Raw genomic sequence first — 24,576 nt, 5'->3', positions numbered from 1 at the left:
CTTTTCAAAATATTTAACTTTAACAGTTTGAAAAAAAAAAACAATCTACTCAGTTGAGCTCACTTCAAATTTCCAAAATGATAATATTTACTAACTTATTTCACAACTATTCGTATCAGATTTTATTTTCGAATGATTCACGCAATGATAGACGTTGTGCAAGATAGACTATTATCACTGATTGTGAATTTCCGATACCACATGGCGACATATAAGTGATGTTTTGGAAATCTCACCATTTCGCAGTATTCTTTTACTTTAAAATAAAATCTTCAAAACTTGATAACTATAATAGATTGATATAGTTTTCGACTTCGATAAATAAATATATGATAGGCGACAAACTATAGATCTACCTACTGTAATCTCATATCAGAATAGCTATTCTGAAGATGATAAAGATCTAGTACCTATATTTTGCGATAACTATTTTCTTATGTCGTAGAAGCAGCAAATAATCATAGATGCCTCTTCTAGTTACGGAGAAATTGCCATTATTAACTATCTCTATCTCGTTATTAATCCTACTAAACATCCTCGTATATAGGTGTGACGACGGTGCCACCGTCGATCCATGAAGAGTATCTTTGTTAGAGATTATTCCGATCACGTGTATCTGACTATCTCATCTGCGTTACTAGATAAACTTTGCGTATTTTGATAGAACTGTGATTTCTTAACAAATCATGACGATTTCGGGTACTCGCTGATATTTTACAGGAAAAAATAATAATTAATCATTACCCCATACGAAAAAAAAAAATTAGGGCACTTTCTTGTGACACAGGTTTGTTCGCATACGTGGCACTCGCGATTCATTGACATTTTTCCTGTTATGTGAAGGTGATAGAACCCTTTGTGGTTCGAATCTGACGGCACCACCGCCACATCTATATATGCATCATAACAGCAACGTTAACCACTGCTGTGTTCTGGTTTGAAGGGTGTGGTAAGGAAGGCATACTTTTCCGAAGCTTCCAGCTTAGTCCTCAGAGGTAGCGGCGCATCTGTCGCCAACCTCAGGTAGGAATATCCTATTTGGGGTTGTTTACGGATGTCCATGGGAGGCAGTGGCCACTTACCATCATGTGGACAGCAGGCTTGTCTGCTACTCCTATATTATGAAAAAAAAATATTCAAAAACACGCGGGACGCGGTGAGTCTTACTTAAGTCACGCATGCGGGTACGACATAAACCCGCTTCTTAATAAAAAAGGCCCTCAGTATTTTATCGAACAGCAATATAGTACCTGGTCAGTGGTAAGACATTTGGTATTTTTATGTTATGATTAAATTGCACTAAAAGGAAATGCCTAAAGCAATCATAATTCTGTAGTATTTATTTATTCCTCAATATTTTAGACTCCATATATAATGTAAATGATGGTATTCCAGTAAATATGGATTTGTACGTTCTACTCCGTATGTATGCAAAGTCTTATATACTGCGACTACTTAATTAGCTAAAGACAAGTTGTAGTAATTACTTTACTACGAATGTCTACATGTAATTTGTGTCGTCCGTTTCGTAATCTCCTATTTAATAAAACTGGCTGGCTGGCTGACAGATTAGGCCGGTGGATACAGGATCATGTAATTTTTCTCACAGGTTGTAAGCATAGTATAGATACACTAGAGAAAAAGGTGCTAAACACTCATGCTCTTTATGGGTTAAATAGGTAATGACTACGATGAGGTAGATGAGCCTGATGGAAAACGGTCACCGTTGTCTATCTGCTACACCAGAAAAATCATCAATCGCTGGCTTTGAAGATCTCTTTTCGCACCTTTCTTATAGAATCCAATGTAAAGCACCCTAGTAATATCCTAGGAGGGAACTTCATTCCATGCAACTACTAACTTCTTAAGTACATTTTAATAGTGTTAAAGAACATTATGTCAGAAACCCTAAAGTCGTGAAGGTTTATACAATTGTTACTCGTAGCATTGTAGCACACAGTATCTCATACAGAGTTCAGAATTCGTACAACTTTTGCATATGATGGGAGTCTAGTGGAGTACGCTAGATGCTTGCAGTATTCCCAACAAAAATACGGTTTTAATATAATTAAAGTTTTATTTTCATCTTGTTAGCGTTTCGATTCCAGATCAAGTATCTCGTTATTTTTTAATGATGGCACCACTCATACGTGAATGTACAGTTATAATTAAGCGGATTAAGCGCGTAAATAAACACGATGATGCGACTTGTCTGAGCAATGTTGCTGCTTTTTTGAGTTTCCCTACGTATACATGTCATGTAAATTATTTGATTACCCTACGGCGAGGAAGTCCTCTCCGTAGGGAAATCAAATAATTTACATGAATGTACCTAATCAGGTGATTAGGTACATTCATTTAAGTATATATTTATTGTATACCTTAAGTACGCTTTGAACTTAAAAGTAACAGCATAAATTGTATCGAACGGCGTAACAAATGTTTTTACTCTTGAAGAACATTTTAATTAACGGTCATCTAATTTATTATGTTTCCACACTCTTTGTCCTGTTCATTTGTTTACATTTTCTGTACTTTTATAAATATAAACGTCTACCGGAATGTCCCTAGGTTGCCTTTATAAATCCAGGGAAATTCTGACAAATGGCCGTCCTATTTACTACAGAAGAACTTTTTATATGAACCCTCAAACGTGTACGTTTTCTCACGATGTTTTATAGCAGGTGACATTATTTCTAATACGCACATGACTTTGAAAACTTAAGATGGGTGTCTAGGATTTAAATCTAGGACCCCGATTGAGGGCTAAGTTTTAACCACTAGAATATCCCTACCTAAGTTTATGTTTTGTACCGTGCATACAAGTATAGCACGCCTACGTAACGATATAGCGGACTGTATTCGTCTCTGCAGATGAGTAAATAAAGCCACCAACTTTGCCTTCCAAGTTAGGCGGTGCGGCTCAAGGAAGTAGGCACGGTTTGGTCTTCCGTGGAGTAAGTATATACGCACTTCACAAGGCACACGCGGTAGCACGGTTAGTCTACGTGGTAAACAGGAGCGAGAGGGCACGTACGGAACGTCTATTATCGCCGAGCGCAAGATGACAATTGGACGCAAGAAGGGACATTAAATGACTACTGGTGTTTTTACATCTACCCACCTACAAGTTAACAAGTGTTAAATATGTTTGGTATTTTATTATATACTTCCCGTTACTCGTCAAGAGATGGCGCTACACGTATTCTGAATCACGCTATCGAATTTTTCTTAATATTCTGCATATATACAAGCGCTGAACTGGGACTGTTGGAGCATGGCCGCACCCCGGGCATGATCACCTAGCCCGGCGGGGTTCTCCATTTGCCAATACCAGTTGTATTACCAGCTGCCCTTTGCCAAATACTCATAGGAATGGGGTATTAATAAATCAAAAACATAGTTCAGTGTTTAAAGCTTATTATTTTTGTACGTTGTTATATGCGTTATTAGTACAGACAAATTTTATAATAGTAGTATAAATCGGGGTTACGCTATTCAAACCAATTGAGATAAATAAAATTGTGATGATAATGTAAGCTGAATACAATCTATATAAATAATATCCTCAACAGCCGGCGAGATAAATGCACTATACATATAAAATTAACTATTTACACGAATTGACTCTAAGGCTGAACGCACACTGGCTACTGTCGTTTGAGCAACTGGTAGATTGTCAATTAAATAGTTAACGCGAAAAATGAAGCATGAAAAGGTTGTAAAGACATAAAATAGAACGCCCGAACGACAAGACAAAACAGCGGTTTAAACAACTTGTTTAACTGTTAAATAAGTAAAGCGATTATAATATGGTAGCCTACGCAACAATCGCTCCCCCGATAGTAGCCAGTATGCGGTCACCCTTAAACAGACTCTTTGTTTATGTTTAAATCAGAATCAATAAATAATTAATTATGAACACATCATGTCATATTTTCTAATTAAACATAGGTACATAATTATCAAATAATCACGGACTGATTGTTACAATAATTAATTAATGAATACTATCATTTTCTTACGCTAACAGCCTACCTAATTAATATTACAAGTAAAATCATCTAAAATGAAAATATATTCAAAGCTTCTAATATTTCGACAAAAGTAAATGCAAGAATATGAATGCGAAAATTACATAAAACAAAAAAAAAGGTGAAAATCAAATATAATATTGTGATGTTTTAGTTCAATTAAAATTCAATCAAAAATATGTAACCTTTTCAATATCAAAACAAATTTTACAATTTGTAATTAATTGTTTTTATAAATGGAAGAAAAAATAACATTACACAGGCAAGTTAAAATTATAATCTACCTATATTAAAGTGCCGCATCCAATATTGTATTGTGCAGGTAAGTAAATAAACATTTATTTAAAGTGTATATTAAATGTTGATGCGAGATTTTTTCCATACAGTTGACTCCGTAACTCGACTAACTTGGAGATCACGAAACTATTCCTAACACTTACTGTTAAACTATCCATTCTTCTCAATTGTCACAGGCTGATAAAATCCTTTAAAACTAACAAAGAAACAGACTAAACACGTGTGTTTGAAACAATTTTATTGCATGGATATGTATGTTTTGTTCCAATAAAATTTGTAATCCAAAATGACGCTATTTGTATATTTATCTTGCTTACACATTATGAAGAGCGAACGGAAGGTAGATGGATAGATCCCATTTAGGATTGTAATATTTATTGAAACTGTTTTACCTATTTCGGCATATGAAACTGCATTGTCATTGATGTCAGTATGACACATATAGTGGCGCCCTCATCAATTAAAGTAGGTAATCACGCTCTACCTCCTCGCGTATTTTAGTTATAAAGTATATTTTTTTGGTAATTAAATCAGAAGTGATAATTTATCTATTTAATCATGAATCATGTTTAAAATAGCAACTGAGTAAATAATTATGGAAAAAAAATAATTTGATGAGTTATAATTGGTTGTGATTAATAATTTCACCAGCCTGTGACTTACTCGTACGGTGCTTCAATATCTTCAAGTAGTATTTAATAGTTTTATATTCAGTAGTATCATGTGCTTATCACATTATTTTAACCAGCAAAACTATCGAATATAATTGTACATTTTAAACGAGCTACCGATTAATAATGTGCGAAGGACCTTAATGCGTAACATATTTCAAAAATGGCTTAATTATTCCTTTTATAATACTTCTATTAGGTATGTTATATAGCAGAGGTATTTGACTTTTAAAAAAACTATCCAAAATTAAAAAAAAAAAATAAACAAATGAACCAAACTGTTAAAATAATAATTACATATAAAAATATAAGGCGTTATTTAATTGTCAGAAATTAAAAAAAAAATTTGTACCTTTATGGTACATTAGGTACATTGTACCTGTACATTATACAATAATGCTTATGTATGTATGGTAATGGTACTTTAATATGTTTAATTTAATAGCATTGGCAAATAATATGATGTCTCATGAAAACATAACTATATATCATTACAAATACATTTGTTGAATACTTGAAGAGGTAAAAAACCAATACATACATATATTATACATAATTATATACAAAAATACATAACTACATGTATATTTTATTACTGGCAGTTATTACTTAATATTTTTTGTGATGATTTATAATGAGAATTTACGTAAATTCTGTTGAAATAGTCAAATACCTCTAGTTACCTATAGCCATAGCATATTAGCCACTAAGTGCTCACTACGAGATTTCCTTACTGCCAAGGCGTATATTACAGCGACAGAATGCGTATTTTCACTATGAGTCCATTTGTATCACAATTCTATGAGTCATAGCCCTTGAACGCCCTTCTATAACGGTACCTGAAATTAAAAATGTGATTATTTACTTAAGTTTTAAATTTTCCCATTTCAAAATACGGCTACAATCAATACAAACTTAAAAAATTACTAACTCAAAATCAATATTAGTAATTATAACGCCTGTGTAACAATTATTTAAAACAATCAATATCAACGAGTCAAAAATTTTTATACTCAAAATATTAAATGCCAATATTCATTTATTTTAAAAGTTGTCGTCAACAGTCATGATTTTAAAAAGAAAAAAAAATAACGGGTAAAATTAAATAAATGTAAAAAATAAACTTACCGCAATTGTCCGTTTACCGTCCGTGGCAAGAATGGCAACAGTTGTCGCCATAATAGTGGTAATGGCAAAGCCGCGCTTGCACCGCCAGCGCGCAGTTCACCAACTTATCCACACATTGACCTGATGGCAATGAAAAATATCGTTTATTTTAAGCATTTTTTTTCTTTTTGCTTTTGAATACTACTGATAACTTGCTTATTGTCATTCCTGGACTCCTGTAGTCAATCTCAAATAGGATTGAAGACCAATTTTTTGAGGACGAAGGGTAAATCTTGGTAAGATTTCATTATGCAGAATTTTTAGTGCACTAAAATACCCTCAGTAACCTTCCTCATCGCTCAGTTGATGACTCCAGGATCTGCAACGGACCTCAACCGTAATTTCTTAGCGCTTCCCCTATTGGGACCTTTTCGGGAGAATCAGGATTCAAGTCCTACTTTAGATCCGTCACAGAAATATTGTTATTCGTTACTCCTGAGAACCATGTTAGAATGCCTCGTAAAAGTATGCCTGCTTTCCCACATTCCCCGCCAAATCAGAGTTATATCAAAAATATGAATGGTGGCGGTATCGTTACAATCAAACCACATGAGATTCTACATCTTCACCGCAAGATTGCGCAATTATTCGTGTTTACATTGCAATTATTATTACATAATATAATAACATAAATATGCCTTCGCCTTAATAGAGACCAAGAACGGTAATGCAAGCATTCCTAGACATGGTTAATCTAACTTAAAGGCGCAAAAAGTTAAATAGCAGTTAAAGTTACATTAACTGGTATAACGGTCATTTTTTTTTTTTTTTTTTTTTTTATATGTAACCTAACGATAAGGCAGACGGGCTACCTGATGGAAAGCAGTCACCGTCGCCTATGGACATTTGCAACACCAGAGGAGTCGCCAATGCATCGCCGGCTTTGAAGGAGAGCTCTTTTTACACCCCTCTTGAAGAGCCCCATGTCATAGTCCTGAGGGAATACCTCAGGAGGAAGTTCATTCCACATCTTGCACGTACGCGGCAAAAATGAACGATTAAACCGAACCGTGGAGGACCGCCACGGGTCCAGTTGATGTGGATGGAACTTCATCCTTCGGCGAGTGGTGCGATGAAGGAAAGGCGACGTAGGCACCAGATCAAACAGTTCCTCAGAACACTCACCATTGTAAAGTCGGTAGAACACGCAGAGGGAACCTATGTCCCTCCGCAGGCTTAAGGGTTCTAACCGATCAGAGATCGCTGGGTCATCGACGATTCGCACCGCGCGTCTCTGTACGGAGTCAAGTGGGTTAAGCTGGTATTGTGGTGCCCCTGCCCAGAGATGCGAGCAGTACTCCATGTGGGGCCTCACTTGCGCTTTATAAAGCAGAAGGAGTTGCCCCCCAGTGAAGTACTCCTTGGCTCTGTTCAGGACGCCCAGTTTCTTAGAAGCCAACTTGGCTTTAACTTCCAAATGACTCCGATACTGCACGTCACACGAGATGTCAACTCCCAGGATCCCTACACTTTTACCAATGGTGAGCGGTGTACTTTGGAACTCAGGCGCTATGACGAATGGGGTTTTATGGGGTCATATTTTACTTTGCACTAATAGAGTATTATTCTACTTTATGGGACTAATATAAATGAGCGTCTACTTGAGTCAAATTAGCACAATTTTATATTAACCTACTTATATTGCTGTACTGTGTCACGTAGCAAGAGATATTAGGTATAACCTACACATCTTGCTTTATGCGATATAGAAAAGAAAAGTATACGAAATATTGTATGTATAGTACGCGCCAAAGTTCTAGTCCGCTCTGAAGTTGTTGCGCGCAGGTGTAGTTAGAGAGCCAATGCGGTTAAACACAACTACAAGCATATACTCCGTAGCAACGTAAGGGCACACTAACGTAGTGTGTACCCGCGGGCGAGAGCGGACAGCGGAGGGTGCCGGGGTGTCCCGTGCAGTGTTCGTCCCGCTAATAACTACAATTTGCTGTTTTGTTTGGCGCGGACCAAAGACCTGTATTTCTGTTTTGAAGGTGGTAGAACCCTTTGTGGTTTGTGCGGCACCACTGCCACACCTATTTTACCTAATAACAGCATTGTTAGGCGCTGTTGTGTCCCGTTTTAAAGGGTGTGGTAAGGGAGACAGACTTTTCCGAGGCGTTCCAGCTTAGTCCTCTGGAGTAGCGGCGCATCTGTGGCCGACCTCAGGTAGGAATATCTAATCCTATCTGGGGTTGATTACAGATGTCCATGGGCGGCGCTAGTCACTTACCATCAGGTGGACTGCATGCTCGTCTGATACTCCTATATTATAAATAAAAAAAATAAAAAGACCTGTATTTGTTTTGTAGCGCGGACTCTACAATGATTGTATATTGAAAACACCCTAAACTCGGGTTCTTCTTTGAAAGTCAGAATACGTGGGAAAACTAGTTTCAATCATGGAATGCTTGTAAAGAATGGTATGGTACTTAATAACCTTACTAACATAACTTATGTTGAGCTAATTATATCTCACATAGGCGTAGGTATTTCATCAACTGGATTATGTTCGGCATAACAATATGGTATTTTGCTACTATTATTTATTACAATGCATAGCGACCCATTTATATAAAAATGCGCAATGCAACTGTATAAATAATAAATGTATAAATACGTGTATGGTATTACTAAAAGATGTGACTCACCGTTCCCGGTCGATCTATCTCTGAAATTCTGTGTGTTCTCACTTTGGTGTCTTGTTACCCGCTGTTGGGGGTCTGAAACTGAATAAGATTACGTTAATTAAGTTATACCACGAGGTAAAATAAAGTTAATTAATACGAGTATATTCCGTGTTATATAATATACTCTTAATACTTGCTTAGATAGGCTTAGAAATGTTTACAAAATCTACTATGATAAAAGTATACAATATACAAAATTAATTTAATATTCTTATTAAGAAGCTAGGGTAGGGGGCGTGTGCGCAGGTAGGCCGCAGCCCCGGGCACTCCGCGTCACTCGCCGCCCCTACCGCGTCATTCTTACCACTACGCGAACATCATATTATACGGATCTAGATACCGCCTCACATGTGACCTTGCACTAGTGACGGATGACACTCACCGGAGGGTACGGGACGTGTAAGCAGCGCGCGGGCACTCCGCGTCGCGAGCTATTCCCGTCGCGCCGTCTTCACCACCACGCGAAATCCATACTTAGCGAATGTAGATACCTACCTCGCTGTACGTGTTTGGATATCCGCCTCACAAGGAACCTTGCATTAATAACGGATGACACTCACCGGAGGGTACCGCGCTGACTGGCCTGGCGGGGGGCACGGGGCGCGTGGAGCAGCGCGCGGGCACGCAGGAGCGGCGCGCGGCGGGCCGCAGCCCCGCGCACTCCGCGTCGCGCGCCGCGCCCGCCGCGCCGTCCTCGCCGCCGCGCGAACACCACACTGTGCGGGTTTGTATACCCGCCTCACATGGGCCTGTGCACTGGTGACAAAATACAATAATCAATATCGAGTGCATGTTACATATAGAAGCGCACGATACCGATTTGAAGGTGGTAGAACCCTTTGTGGTTTGACTCCGGCGGCACCACCCTCACACCTATTTTTGTCTCAAAACAGTAGTGTTAAACGCTGCTGTATGCTGGTTTGAAGGGTGTGGTAAGGGAGACATACTTTTCCGAGGCCTTTGAGCTTAGTCTTCAGGGGTAACGGCGCACTTGTAGCCGGCCTCAGGTAGGAATTTGGATATTGCATTGGGGTTGATTACAGATGTCCACGGGTGGCAGTAGCTACCTACCATCAGGTGGATTTCATGCTCATCTGCTACTCCCATATTATATAAAAAAAAAAACATCTCACTATCATGGCTACTGTGGACACAAGTAAGAAGAATATAAACAAATAGGATTAAGGCTAAGAAAATAGGTGGTAAATAAATGCGCACTTCAGTCTCTGATTAGCGCATGTTACAGATATCAGTATTATAGATAAGGTGGACACAAATAAAGAAAAGTACACAAACAACCACGACTAGGGCTAAGATTAGTGGTAAATAAATGCGTCAGTCTGTGATATTGACCTAGAATAGCATCAATACCGCACGAATAAATATCGTGTGAAACGATTGAATGCATAGTATGATCCACTAACCATCTAGTTTACTTGCATTGTTGATTATCTTTATAATAATACGGAGCCAAATATCGTATCTACGAGAACACCCTTTTTTAGAAGCCAATTTATGATATTTTGTTAATGGTTGATGAATAATTCACCGCTGGGTAAAATGATGTGTCGTTTTAGGCTTTTCTTATAATATAGGAGTAGCAGACGAACATGCAGTCCACCTGATGGTAACTGGCTACTGCTGACCATGGATATCTGTAATTAGGATTAGATATTTCTACCTGAGGTCGGCCACAGATGCGCCGCTACCGCTGAGGACTAAGCCGGAGCGCCTCGGATAAGTATGTCTCCCTTACCACACCCTTCAAAACGGAACACAACAGCGCCTCACACTGCTGTGATTAGGCAGAAATAGGTATGATGGTGGTGCCGCCGGAGTTGAACCACAAAGGGTTCTACCACCCTAAAAACATTGGTAGGTACTGAATAAAGTTATGATATAATGACTTACTTCACCCCAGTCGCTCAGATACCACGAAGGCGCACAAGAACCTCCACAATCTCTTTCTGCTTCTGGCTTGGGACCGTGGCAAGTGGCCTCTCGTAATCTCCTGCCGTTGTCGCCAATGCACACCACTCCGCGGATCTGGCGACCACCACATGCCGCTGAGCATGGTGACCACTCGCCTAACATAATGAAACAGAAGTTTTAATTATATTGTAAAAATCATCAATTATGTGAAATTTAGCACCAATTTAAATGCATAGGTTTATACATACATTGCCACCAAATAGTCTCCTAATAAAAATACAGATGCGTTTGTATTTTCTACATTATATTACAAAAAGCAAATAGATTCGATGTCATTTTACGAATAGGAGTCTTACGAACACAAGCGGCCGAGCCAGCGAGTCTGCAGTCTTCGCATATCTTATATTCCAATTCCATTTGCATACTTCCCCTATGTCCGTAATACGGTCCACTGAGGTTCAGAAACACATAAAACTAACCTTAAAGGAAAAATACAATAAAACTATTATTTAGACTTTTTTTATGATTTCTGGTATTGCTTTCCCTTACTTTTTTACCTTAATCAACATCAATTCTTACCAGTAAACCACTGCGCGTCTTCACACTGTTTCCGTGGTCTACACGCCTGAGAAGCATGGGGCGCTCGATGCGGGACACAGCCGTTCGGCTCCGCACAACGCACCCTGCGAGATTGAACCCCACCTCCTACACACCAGCCTACGCACTGGACGAAAATAACAGCGTTAATTAAAAATACCGTCACAACTAAAATACAAGACCTTGTATGGCTCAGAATTTAAATGCTGAGTAATCCAATTTATTTGCAACAAAGCTGGACAACATCTCTAAATTTATAGAAATTCACTTTTGGATAAAGGCATGAGTCAAGTGTACGGGTGGTTTGTTTATTTGTGACAAAAGCTTTAAAATCTCAATAAAGAAAATAAGATTGGAGGCATTCTTGACCACTTATTCAGGGTTACCTCAAGGCACTAGGATGAAAAATAATTGACCAACGGACCACCAAATGTACCACCATTTTTATATTTTTTTTATTTTTAGTAATTGTTATCATCATGGTAATAATGGAAGTAAATACATTGTGAAAATTTAAAGTAAATAATCTGCTGATACTCGTAAAGCGAAGAACGTTGAAAAATAGCGGTCTCTTGTATGAGAACCCATAGCGGTTTATTGTATGAGAATCCAGTTTTACATTTAAGTTTTTTATTTTCAGTATTCGTTGTTATAGCGGCCATTGTAATACATACAATAAAATTTCAAGTGTCTTTTACAGTTCATAAAGATAAAGACACTGTGATGGACGGACAAACAGCGGAGGCTTCGTAATAGGGTTCCGTTTTTATCCTTTCGGTACGGAACCCTAAGAACTGTTTTTATAATATACAAGTATACCGTATGTACGGCGTTTAAATTCTGCTCAGGAAGATTCCAATTAAATGTCTTACCTCAGACCATTCCGTGTAGAGCCATCCACCAGCGGCAGTGAAACTGTACGCCGGTTCCGGTATCGGGCTTAATTCATTTTCCGTTGCGTTAGCAGCGACAGAAATAACTGGCCCTTCACGGAAAGTGTCAGTACGGTCCTTTGGTCGCACTTGCCGCCTCGTGTCAAGACGTGGCAGGTTTACCGTGACAGCACTGCCGTCGCAATTCGGAATATCACAGAGCTCTTTGCTTGTTGGCATCGGCAGGGGACACTTCTGATCGCTGATCTGAAAATATGTCACAATATTAAAATGATATTTGAGAGAGATAAAAGATTGTTTAGGTAAAATCTTATAGGTAAGGTAGGTATCTGGTAGCAAGATACGAGTGTAGATTCAGATGTATACAAGATATACAGATGTTTGAAACAAAGATGTAATTATTAATATGTCAGATATTTTATGTACTCTAGTAGATGATTCGATCAAAAATAGTAAATGTTTCCTGTAGGGATAAAATTGACAGAGAAAAATGAAAAATCGCAACAACCTAAGCTTAACATAACGTTGCGAAATAACGCAATTATTAAGAAAAAGTAAACGTACATTTTGTTTATTATACCTTTGTGATTCCTCGAGCATGATCTTGTACGCAGCCCACGATTCTAGTTCTGTGGGCTGGACCACAAACTGGACACGGTCCCCAAGCTGTGGCCCTCCATCTTGGAGGACACGGCGAAGTACCACATCTTCGACGCCTAGTAGGAGGTGGGTTTCCACTACAGTGGGCAGGAGACACTTCCTTGTCCTCTTTATGGCCAACTTCGACACACTTGAATTTACCAATCTGCAGACCACCGCCACAACTTCTCGAACATTGTGTGAAGGATAAAATTTTCCATATAAACTTTCTGTTGCCGATAACGTTGCTATCGACTTGGAACTGATTTTCCATTGAGTTGAATTCTGGTTGCTTCGATAACGAAGGATCCGATTTCGGAATATCGAGAGATCTAGTATGAGATTCTGCCATGTGGTGGCGGTGGTGCCGTTGTGTTGGATGGTGCTCTGCGAGATTATTCGCGGGTGGAATATTGTTACTTGTTTCATCTGGCAATGAATCGGTAAAGAATTCGTACTTGATGTTTGGATTTGGTTGCGTATACAGGACCTAAAACAGGAAGATGTGTCAGAGCGTATGACGCAGACGCTATTTATGTGTGATTCTAATTTATTTTATAGTGTAGTAACAAGATGCGAAAATATTCACCATGATGTCAATAGGATGCTGGATGGGCCCCATGGCGAATATACTGTCGAGGCCGGCTGCGCGAGAGTAAACAAATCTAGCGCCCGCCGCTTCGTAACTTCCGGGCGCGCTCACAGCGAACTCGCCGTTCACGATGTACGAGCCATTCGTCACTCTTAATGCTAAAAAAACAAGGATTGTTTAGAATATGCCAGATAGACGCCTACATTTGCTTTTGCGTATCAATTTCGCAAATTGCTCGTGCAACAAAGTGTTCGGCGGTGTACGTCATGCGAATAATTAACCACCAATTGTGCGGTCGGCTATCTCCATTTATCTCACAATTTGCGGCGTAGGCGCCTCTATTGAAGAGATGCGTTCGGCAAACCGGCCGCGCGTGTGCAATTCCGATTAATCGATTCGACATCGATCTTTGCACTAGCGCGCACTTCATCTCTCTATTAAGATCTTTCGTGACCTACTATTTGCGTACCGAATCACTTTAATAAAAATCAAGCCCTATTGGATAGTCGTATTGTAATCAAAAAGTTATATTGAAGGCCTTGAACATCCTTCTGGATACAGTAGACGCTCGAACAATTAATTGGCAGCTGGCATTCGGCGCAAGTTAAAAAGTGATAATAATTCTCCTCATTTAAACTGAACAGAATGAATACCTACTTCATATTCCATTTGTAAACATAAATATATTTTATTAAAGTTAGGGAATATTGTAAACGTGCTTTGGACATTTAACACTGTCTTATCTCGTACGAGGTGTATTATTAAGCTTACTTGCTTAAAAGGGTCGATATCATTTACATCTAAGTACGTGGTAATAACTGAGAGATCATTGTTACAGATAACTGTGGCGAAACTTGTGCAATAATATAAGTAGATACACCTAGTTTGACGTTGACTGTTAAACTTTAACACCTTTAAGTCCTTTGCCCTCTCGAAACATAATAATCTTGATTTTGAAGGTGTAATTGGTGTTGCTACTATAATATTGGTACAAAACATGCAATTTATACGATCTTGAAATATTTAACCAAATAGGGCCATTTTTCAATGGTCGATCGAAGTAATACTTTTTGCTATTGACTATTATTGTCAACTTTTTGTCAATTTTTTTTGTCAACTATAAAAATATATTTTTACATATTTTTTTTAAACAACATTTTTTTCATACAACATTTTTTCAACATTTTTTTTTTTAAACTTCACTTTTTATTCATTAAGTTAGTACGTTTATTTTCTATACAAGAAAATTAAATTTTGGACAGCAGATTTTTCACAGACCCGGATTTGAAATACCCAATTCCTTTCTTGCTCCACACTTGCATTATCATAATGCAGTGGCAATTGAATCTGGTGACCGTACTTCTCTTTGTTACGACACTGACCTATATAGTTCTCGCTGGAGACGATCTCGGAGACATTGAGGCGACAGGCGCCGCGCGGGACGGTCGTCACGTACGAGTAGCCGAGCGGGAGCCGCGGGCGGGAGAACAGCCCGGACACGAGGCGCCGGCCGCAGTGGACCTCACGTGTCGCCACTGACGCTAGCACGCCTTCCCGGCCTACCACCTGGAAAGAAGAGGAAATTTAGATCTGATGCTATTTGTAATTTTATGGAATATTCTGACACGATTAAACTATGAAAATTAACTACTAAGTATTGTTTTAATATGTTGTTAGGTATATCGTGTTTAATAAAAAAAACATAGATCCCTGGAATATCTTAAAACATTGAGCCAGCATGTAATAAAATTGTTAGTAGGTATCAATCATAAAAATATGTTTGAAGAAATTTATTGTCACAACCTCAAATTATGGTCACATATATAGCCGGCGCTTAGGAAGTATTTATAAGACTAAATAATTTTTAAAAGCTCAAAATACGATTGAAAGTAACAAAAGCTTTAACACAAGCTTTAGCGAAAGTATTACTGACGAATTATTTCAAGAAATGAATACACATTCATTCAAGACAGAACACGCTCAACACATTTGCAAATTCACTCCACTATTTTAAAAGCACTTTTAAATGCGATATTGAATTCGCTACGCATATCCCACATGTTGGTGATGCGGAGCTCATGAATTAACATGTCAGAGCATTTCACGGATGTCGTAGAATGCGAGGAAACAGACTTAGACGTATTCATAATTATAGCAAGCGAGTGAAATGAGCGTTTAACATATGTTCCTCATCTATCTCGGATGGACGTTGGCAATAAAATTATTAGCTAGGTGTAAGGCAAAAAAGGGAGTAGAAGCTTGCAAGGAATCGAATGTAAAGGATAATGTTACATTATAGGGTGATGTACCATATAGTCTATCTGTCTAATCTGCTTATAGTTTATTTTGTTGTATCAAGAATAGAACACAACAATGCTAACCATGAATAAAACACAGTTGAAATTACTTTATGTTACAAGTGTATCAGATAAAAAGAAATTAAAAATATTGATGAAAACTTTTTCAATACCTACACATATTAAGTTTAGTTTCCTTTTCAAAATTAAAATTTCAGATATGGAAAGAACAAATTTGTATAATGCAAAAGAAAACCATCTTCTTATACGTCCATTTATTTCAGAAGTGTAAAAACATTTTGACAATAAATTAATGACGTGTCATCCGAGAAACATGGACCGATCCGCCCATCTTTTTCTCGTACTCTTTTCTTAATTTAGTAGACAGTTCTCAATTATTTTCGGAACGTTTTAATACTACTTAAAATTAAAATGGGTCAACGTATATTTCGACAAAATTCCAATGAGATTCTATTAAGAATTTATAGTACCTACACATATTGATGAATCAGTTACGTCATTGATCTTTGGGACACACATAGATGAATTAAATTGACGAAGTAGCTATGGCGTGATGCAACTATTTCTATTAATATAACCGAAAGGTAGAAAATTTATCTTTGAAACTTGAATTATTACTAGAAGAAATGGTAAAATGTATGAATAAAATAGAAAACATGAATGCTATAAAAATATTTGATGAAGTAAATATTGAATGATATATCTATTTAGATTCATTCAACTAAGAAGTGGAAATAAATTAATATATTTATCTTTGAAACTTGAATTATTACTAGAAGAAATGGTAAAATGTATGAATAAAATAGAAAATAAATGTTATAGAAAACATTTGATGAAGTAGATATTGAGTGATATAACTATTTTCATCCATAAAGCTGGAAAATATATCTTTGGAACTTTTGAATTATTACCATCGACTTGGCAAACAAATTTGAGAAATAGGTAAATGAACTAAATATTACAATTTAATCATTCACAATTCGTATGAATTTCTATGTAATTATGAGTAGATATTGGTATTTACATATTGAAGTAAAAAATCTATAAGGATTCCACACGTTTCGCCTTTTGAAATAAGCAGAAATCAATAAAGATCTCGAGATAATCACGATCATGTATCCGTTTAGAATAATGTTGCATTCTGAGTATAATTTCCAAGATTATCTCCAACAAATCTATTGAACATTACCATAATATTGGATCATACTGCATTAGGACTGCGTTTGTTGGAAACATGAACTAATATTTCTGCATAACTGCATTTGCTGACATTTACAATATTGAAGATCGTTAGCTTTCCGTAATGGTGTTTTTATTTAGGTTTCATTACGCCGGTTCGGTCATTACAACTCAATTTATGTTCGTACGGGATTGTTTTATCTACAAGAATATATATTTTATCAGTGTTAGGTAAATCTACGTAAATAATATTAACTTAAATAGTAGTAGTTAAACTACTTTTTACTTTTCTTTACATAAAGACTAATAATACGAGTATATACTTTGTAAGGTTTGGTTGTATCAATGACATGTTTTCCATGACCATTGGCCATGCTAATGCTGCATTTTTTGGTTAATATGTACTTTATTCCTATGGACAGCTCAGATCTTCACTCATAGTGACAAATTTTTTTGATAAAGGGCGGTTTCTCAAACCACATAGATCTTAGACATGTAATAGTAGATTTCTTCTTAAAAAAAAACAGACATTTTCAATGAGAATAATTTGTGATTAGATTTTAAAGGTATTAATTATCTTCTTAGATACTACAAAAATATGTTACAAACACCATTGACCTTTAGCAAACGGCACCGCAGGGAAAATCTAGTCTTAAATAAGTTATAAACTTTGTACTAAACCGTTGTAGGGCGAGATTACCAGCTTGTAGGTGTAACGGCGTGCAACAGAATACTGTTTAAACTGGACATGGAAGGGCTAATCCCTAAGCTTGTAGTAATTTAGAATTAAATACATTCGTTCAAAATGCTAAGACTACAGATACTGCCAACCGACGGAGTTTGTGTTTAATTTCCATCGATATTGGTTTGGTCTCGTTCAATGTAAAGATTTGCATGTAGGTATAGTTTGTACATATCATTGTTAAAAATGTAATATTAAACGGAGCTATAGAAATTCACAGGGTATCTACAGATAATGAACGAATATTTATAAGCTTAAGGATAAGCTATAAGGGCATTGTTTATTTACAACTTTCAGCGAGAATTCTATAATTTTTGATTTAATTCTAAGCTTGTCTAGGTAGGTGTCAGAAAAAGTCGTATTTGTGGAAAATATTTGTTTATGATATTGTTTTGTATATGGTATTCAATCATTAGATAACCATATATTGGTTGCAATATTAGGTTCATTTAACGCACTAGCTCATGGTAACACGTACAGTCGCACAAGCAGTTTCAAAATAGGTCAGTCCTACTACTCAAGGTTGGTCGCAGATTCTCTATTGTCCTTTACATAGGCGAAGTTGGAATACTCCATATTTATTTTTCTGCGAAGCCGCATGTATTAATAACATGTAAAATTCTTAAAACCTATCACTTATTATTACTTAAAACTTGACTTTTCTACTTAAACATAAGCATAAAATCTTGAAGAATGCTACCAACCTATTATTTCCTCAAATACCTATGCAATACCTTCGGCATAATATTCAGTGCTCAAATAACACGTAATACCATCATTAATGCCTTAGTCTTAGCTTCATTATTTCGTATTAAAATCCTCAGGTATCATATATCACCATCATTGATATGTTAGTCTCTTCATCATTACGTATATTTAGTTCTTTAGTCTCGATACTGAGCAATTTAGTTCTGTAATTTGACAAGCTGGGCTGTATACCGTGTCAGCCATTAATCGACTCAATTGCTCCTTTTAGATACTAGTTCGTTTCAGTTAGGAATTGGTCCGAGAAATTGACGTTATCATTTTAACGCAAATAACTTTAATGAATCTGCTACTTTCTATGCTGTACAATCGACGGTAGAAGCAATTTTGAAGTTTTATGCATGCAGTCTATCTGTATCCTGCAGCCCATGTAAACCTGTAATCAATCTCAGATGAGTTTATAATTCTACCTTAGGTCAGCCATAGATGCGTTCCTACCTTTGAGAACTAAACTGGAACGCCTCGGATAAGTCTGCCTACCACACCCCTCAAGCGGAACACAGCAACGCTTAAACTGATATTATTAGATAGAAATCGGAGTGGCGGTGGTGTCTCCAGAGTCTAATCACAAGGAGTTGCACCACCTTCAATGGTACCATCCTAATTTAATGGCTATTATTACAGATTATTCAGTTTTATGTCTTTTTTTATAAATAAAAAATAAATATATCAAAAGTGACGTTCTTTATGTGGTACAATAAAATACTTACTAATCTGGTGTTGACTGTACCAAGCGATTATAGCTGTCAGACTTTCTTCTAATCTCCGTTGCAAGAACAGTTTACATTAAAATGCAGCCTGCAACCGGCATAACATATATTTATGCTTGGAAGAGGTCCCGTCGGAGGTGCTCCACTTTCATCTTACACATATTAGGGCAAAAGCTACCTATACAGTTTATATTTTTTATTAAAGTACTCGTAAATAAGTACGCGCTTGCAGTCCATCTGATGGTAAGTAATCCCTATATTAGGACATCTGTTATAAAACTCAAATCGTATCGGAGTCATACCTAAGTTCGGTCAGGGATTCAATAAACCCTTAGCAACTGGGCTCTGTGTATTAGTGTCTCAACACCCCCAAACATCGTATAATTTAACACTGCCGATAAGCACAGAAACAAAGAATCGGTTTAAACTTTTCTAGTTTAACTCTTACAATCTCTCGTGAAAAAAACCCTGAGACATACTGATATGAAGACAAACAGTCAAACTGATTGAATAGAGAAATTATATTTTGAACGGCTGAAGGTAAAGGTTAAAATTGTAAAATCACGGACAGACATACATTTTATTTGCATATATGTATATGTAATGTAACAGATAAATCTCACACGACATAGTCGCTCTACATAATAATTCCAATCCCCCCCGGAATGGAAATCAATAACGAGCGAACTGTTGTTTCTATTTGAATAATCTTAAATATTCACGAGTACGCTTAATACATGTTCCGATAGCAAATAACGTTAACATAATATTATCTTTGTAAAGACATGTAGGTAGATGTAGTATTTTGACATTAATTTTAAGTACAAGAGAAAGATAAAGAAGCTCTTTATATATTTTTTATATTATAGGAGTCGCAGAGCATGCATTCCACCTGATGGTAAGTGGCTACTGCCGTCCACGGAAATCTGTAATCAACCCCAGATAGGATTAGATATATCTACCTATATACCTATCTGAGGTCGGCCACAGATGCACCGCTACCTCTGAGGTCTAAGCTGGAACGACTCGGAAAAGTATATCTCACTTACCCACACCCTTCAAACCAGAATACAGCAGCGCTTAATACTGCTTTAATCAGGCAGAAATAGGTGTGACGGTGGTGTCGCCGGAGTCGAACTACAACAGGTCGTACTACCATCAATATAATCAAGATAATTTTTGCGTACGTTAATTAATTAGATGCTTTTTAACACTTCCAATTATAAATGAAATTGCTTCTACTCGTATTTACTTCTCTTAATAAGGAAGAAAACACATGACTTTAAACAAATATACTCTAGATTAAAATAAAACGTTATTACGAGTATAAGTATGGATATTACTTAAATACGTAGACATTTTTACGATTGTCAGTAACTTTAAATAGCTCCCCTGCCATCCATAACATATTTGGAATTTTTTATCATCGGCAAGAAGGAAGCTAATACACTGTATGAAATATCGCTTGTGTGAAACCACCCTTATTATGTAAGAATATGAAACAATTATGATCTTGATGATATAACTTACGCTTAGTAAGTAATTAGTTGATGCTTATTGACTACACGATTGCAAAACGTGCGTTCTAACTGTACCCTTAGTACGAGTTTTTAAGTTTGCTCGAAAACGTTCAACGTTTACGAATTCGCTCCTACAGCGCTCCCGTGGACCGTATCGGAACTAAAATTCCGCAGTAAAAGTTTAAAAAACGGAACTATAACGCTATCAAAATTAAATTAAAGATGTAAAAATAAACGCATTATATTTCTATTTGTGAAATTAAATGTCGTTACAATTGACTATTCAGTTTTTTAAAACTCATAATGAGAAATTTTAGTTCCGATAAGGGACACGGGAGCGCCGTGTGAGAGAATTCGTAAACGTTGAACGTTTTCAAGCAAACGTAGGAACTCATACTAAGGGTACTGAGATGTCAGTATGATACGGAAGCGAACCATTGAGAATTCAACATTATATTAGATTATCAATAGTGGTGATTAATACCAGCGGGTTATAGCCTTTACTAATTGACAAATTACACGATGCCAGCATGTCCAATACTGTACGTAGTTCAATAAAATAATAAACATGTAATTGCTTGGCTTCGTAACCGTTTGATTTTTTTTTTTTATAATATAAGAGTAGCAGACGAGCATGCAGTATACCTGATGGTAAGTGGCTACTGCCGCCCATGGACATCTGTAATAAACCCCAGATAGGATTAGATATTCCTACCTGAGGTCGGCCACAGATGCGCCGCTACCCCTGAGGACTAAGCTGGAATGCCTCGGAAAAGTCTTTCTCCCTTACCACACCCTTCAAACCGGAACACAGCAGCACCTAACACTGCTGTTATTAGGTAGAAATAGGTGTGGCGGTGGTGCCGCCGGAGTCGAACCACAAAGGGTTCTACCACCTTCAAATGCTTTTTGAATGCTTCTAATGTAAAAATACAATATCATTACTGCCTTTGTAATAGAAGCTAAAAGTAGCCAACAGGTAAATCTCATGCTAGATAAGTCCGAAGTGGTTCTTACAAATCGTTGATATAAAGTGTAATGTAACGCTAAGTTAGTGAATACTGATTGGATCCTTTTTGTATTAGGATAAAATAATACATTTTTTAATTAATAACATTACAATATTTTATACCTCTTTAAGATTTGGACCTATGTTTATGTAACTTAAAATATTATTATTACACTGTAAAATGTGTAAAAAGAAAAATAGCGTACAAAATAAAAATAATACTAATTTAACAATAGAAAAAAGAAAAGTTTATACATAATAAATAACCCTTCCTTGACAGTCGGGTTAAAATATACTTAAAATACATTTTTAATAGCGATATATTTTACAAACTTTACCACTAACGGTAAACTTAATGTGTTAATGGAAATATAAAATCTGTCAAGTCCGCACAAGAATTCGCTCCCGGCTCCACTTTTACGACCCCGTTTTGAAGTCCACTTAACTGCAAAACGGTTAGCTTTACAACCGCATATATTTTGTTCTAAAGAGCCCGTCTTTCCTATGGGAATGTTTTTAAAAGCATTTCTTTGACAAAGCAAATCTTGCTTGAAACCAAAATGCATATGGCCACTGCTTACATCATTTCGTAATATTTAATGTGGCACTAATGCGAGTAGAACATTAGTGAATAGTAATGTCAGTTTTATGAGGCTCCTACAAGATAACGACATCTAAATCTTGTATTGACGGCGCAAGAATCATCTTGACCGCCGAATACTAAGGGAATTCTCATGTAAGTGTCGCGTGAATCATTCGTACCTATAGCCTTTTGTGTGTTTTTATTAGTTCACGCACGGTGGCGCGTATGAATCACGATACGATACGTCATTGTATCAATCTGATACGATCTTGTAAAGATGTCTTTCTGTAAAGGGCTACTGTTGCTTTCAAAGGTCTTCTATATCTAGGCGTCTTGATCCAATTCTCGTGTATCTTCACTCCTTTTACTTAGACGTCATTTCTATCATAGGACCTTTCTATCCGATTATTTAACATGAAAATTCTGTAAATTATAAAGCTTTACGTAATAGTCTTTATAAACCTTTCCTTATAGTTTTAGGACCCTGGAACCTTTACAGACATGCTTGTAAAAATACGTTTTACATGGCTCTACAATCAAAAATTTTATTTGCGAGCAATCTGCATAGTCTTCAATGCAATAAATTTGCCAAAAAGAAAGAAAAACGTTTTTACGTATATACGAGTAGTTACTCTCAATAAAATTGAAAGGTATTACATCAAATAAAACTAAACACAAATAAAGACACCTTCAGAGTGTCATGTTAAACCATAATCCCAATTAACAGTAATAACTGCAACAAACTTCAAAACACTTGATTGGCATATTAAATTGATATCGATTACATTACGGAAGGTTAGAATAAAGGCGGCGGGCAAACCAGTTCTTAATGAAACGAAAGCGTTCGTACAGAAGCGTTAGGACTTGTCCTACCACCGACGAGCGACGCATCGCGAGGTGAGCGCTACAAGAAAGTATTTTCGTTATATTTTAAGCGTTTAATTAATCCAGTAAGATTTATACTAGTAAGTTTTTTGGTTGAAATTAACGAAATGTCTGTATAAATGACTATTTCAAAAGTACTTTATGAACTATATAAAGTTCTTAGAAAGATAATTTATGAAGTTTCTAACTTAGGACAAAAAAAAATACATGATAACAAAATCGTATCCGGTTAATTAAAAAATTTTCAGTGTTAGTATATAATTGAATTTCATTTTTAATTCAATATATTTAAAATGAAAATAAAAATATGAACGGATTTTATCCTCAGCTTGATCACTGTGTTAATTTTATCATTATAATAATTCAATACGTCGTTAAAATCTAATATTTATTTATTTTTACGACAAATATGTATTAAAAGTCCGCGTATTTTAACACGGTAATAATACATTATTTATTCATATGATTTAGGTAAAAAACCTTGATTATCGCTTGATATATGTAAACGCTTGTACTACGGCATACACCTTATACGCCCCCGTAAAAACCCACTTATTATTGTCTAGTTCGGTCGAATTTAGCCTAGTAGTTAAACGTTTGAAATATTACCCTTGTCAGAACCTTTTATAACATTTAAGATCACCGCCGTAAGGCTAATAGAAATTCCACACTTTTAATTCAATTTTTCAAGTCGGGTGACTTGCATTCCTTTGCCACTCAGATCCAAAAATATTCAAAAAAGCCTAGTATCCTTCACGTATTTGGTTTAACATTAACTTTATGTTATTGTGTTAATTCAGTGATATAAAATATTCAACTGTTTAATTATAAATGTATTTTGATTAGTAATAAGAATTAAATGAACTTTAAAAATCTCGATTAACCGATTTTCAGATAAGAATACATTTTTCGAATTAATAAATATATTCAAATAAATATCCCGGTTTTATTTGTAGGTTTTTTCTCTACCATATAGTTTTTACGGTGTCATCGAGTAACATGGATACAGGGCCAATTGAGGGCAGCGAAACCCTTCAAAGTCACTCTAACCTTATTATTTTCAAAGTAACAAAATATTGAGATGAAAACAGCTCAATGTTGTGCATAAAATTTGCATGTACTTGTGTAAAGTATATTAGTGAAATGAGGTACAAAACCTAGTAGGGTTCTCGGATGAGACCAGAACTCAGCAAACAATAACCGATTTTTATATGAAATCTGGTTTATAAATAAACAAATGTATATCATTCTCATAACTATATTTCATACCACATTAACATCACATAAAATGATTTGAATGAGAACTAGAAATCAACAAAACCGTAAAAAATTAAATGTTTAAGTAAACACAGCTAT

General features: G+C 36.3%; 1 protein-coding gene across 2 annotated transcripts in view; it reads right to left on the bottom strand.

The window, feature by feature from the left end:
- Positions 1 to 4,746: 4,746 nt before the first annotated feature.
- LOC140752172 (ADAMTS-like protein 4) overlaps positions 4,747 to 24,576 on the bottom strand; it is a 167,713-nt gene continuing 147,883 nt past the window's right edge. Inside the window, exons 7-16 of one of the 2 annotated variants that reach the window (XM_073086367.1) lie at positions 14,892 to 15,075; positions 13,507 to 13,667; positions 12,859 to 13,407; positions 12,258 to 12,524; positions 11,368 to 11,512; positions 10,768 to 10,943; positions 9,417 to 9,612; positions 8,818 to 8,895; positions 6,131 to 6,250; positions 4,747 to 5,841 (exon numbers count right to left, since the gene is read on the bottom strand). In XM_073086367.1, coding sequence (XP_072942468.1) covers positions 6,144 to 6,250; positions 8,818 to 8,895; positions 9,417 to 9,612; positions 10,768 to 10,943; positions 11,368 to 11,512; positions 12,258 to 12,524; positions 12,859 to 13,407; positions 13,507 to 13,667; positions 14,892 to 15,075 — 1,863 coding nt within the window. In that variant the 3' untranslated portion in view covers positions 4,747 to 5,841; positions 6,131 to 6,143. The remainder of the gene's footprint in view (positions 5,842 to 6,130; positions 6,251 to 8,817; positions 8,896 to 9,416; positions 9,613 to 10,767; positions 10,944 to 11,367; positions 11,513 to 12,257; positions 12,525 to 12,858; positions 13,408 to 13,506; positions 13,668 to 14,891; positions 15,076 to 24,576) is intronic. The other variant, XM_073086368.1, reaches the window with a different exon arrangement.

The sequence above is a fragment of the Epargyreus clarus genome, unplaced genomic scaffold (genome assembly GCF_041222505.1).
Source record: "Epargyreus clarus isolate Ecla_fem2 unplaced genomic scaffold, WU_Ecla_fem_2.2 ptg000024l, whole genome shotgun sequence".
In the NCBI taxonomy this organism is placed as follows: Eukaryota; Metazoa; Arthropoda; class Insecta; order Lepidoptera; family Hesperiidae; genus Epargyreus; species Epargyreus clarus.
The sequence above is the reverse complement of the archived record's forward strand: the minus strand, read 5'-3'. Positions and strand labels throughout refer to the sequence as shown.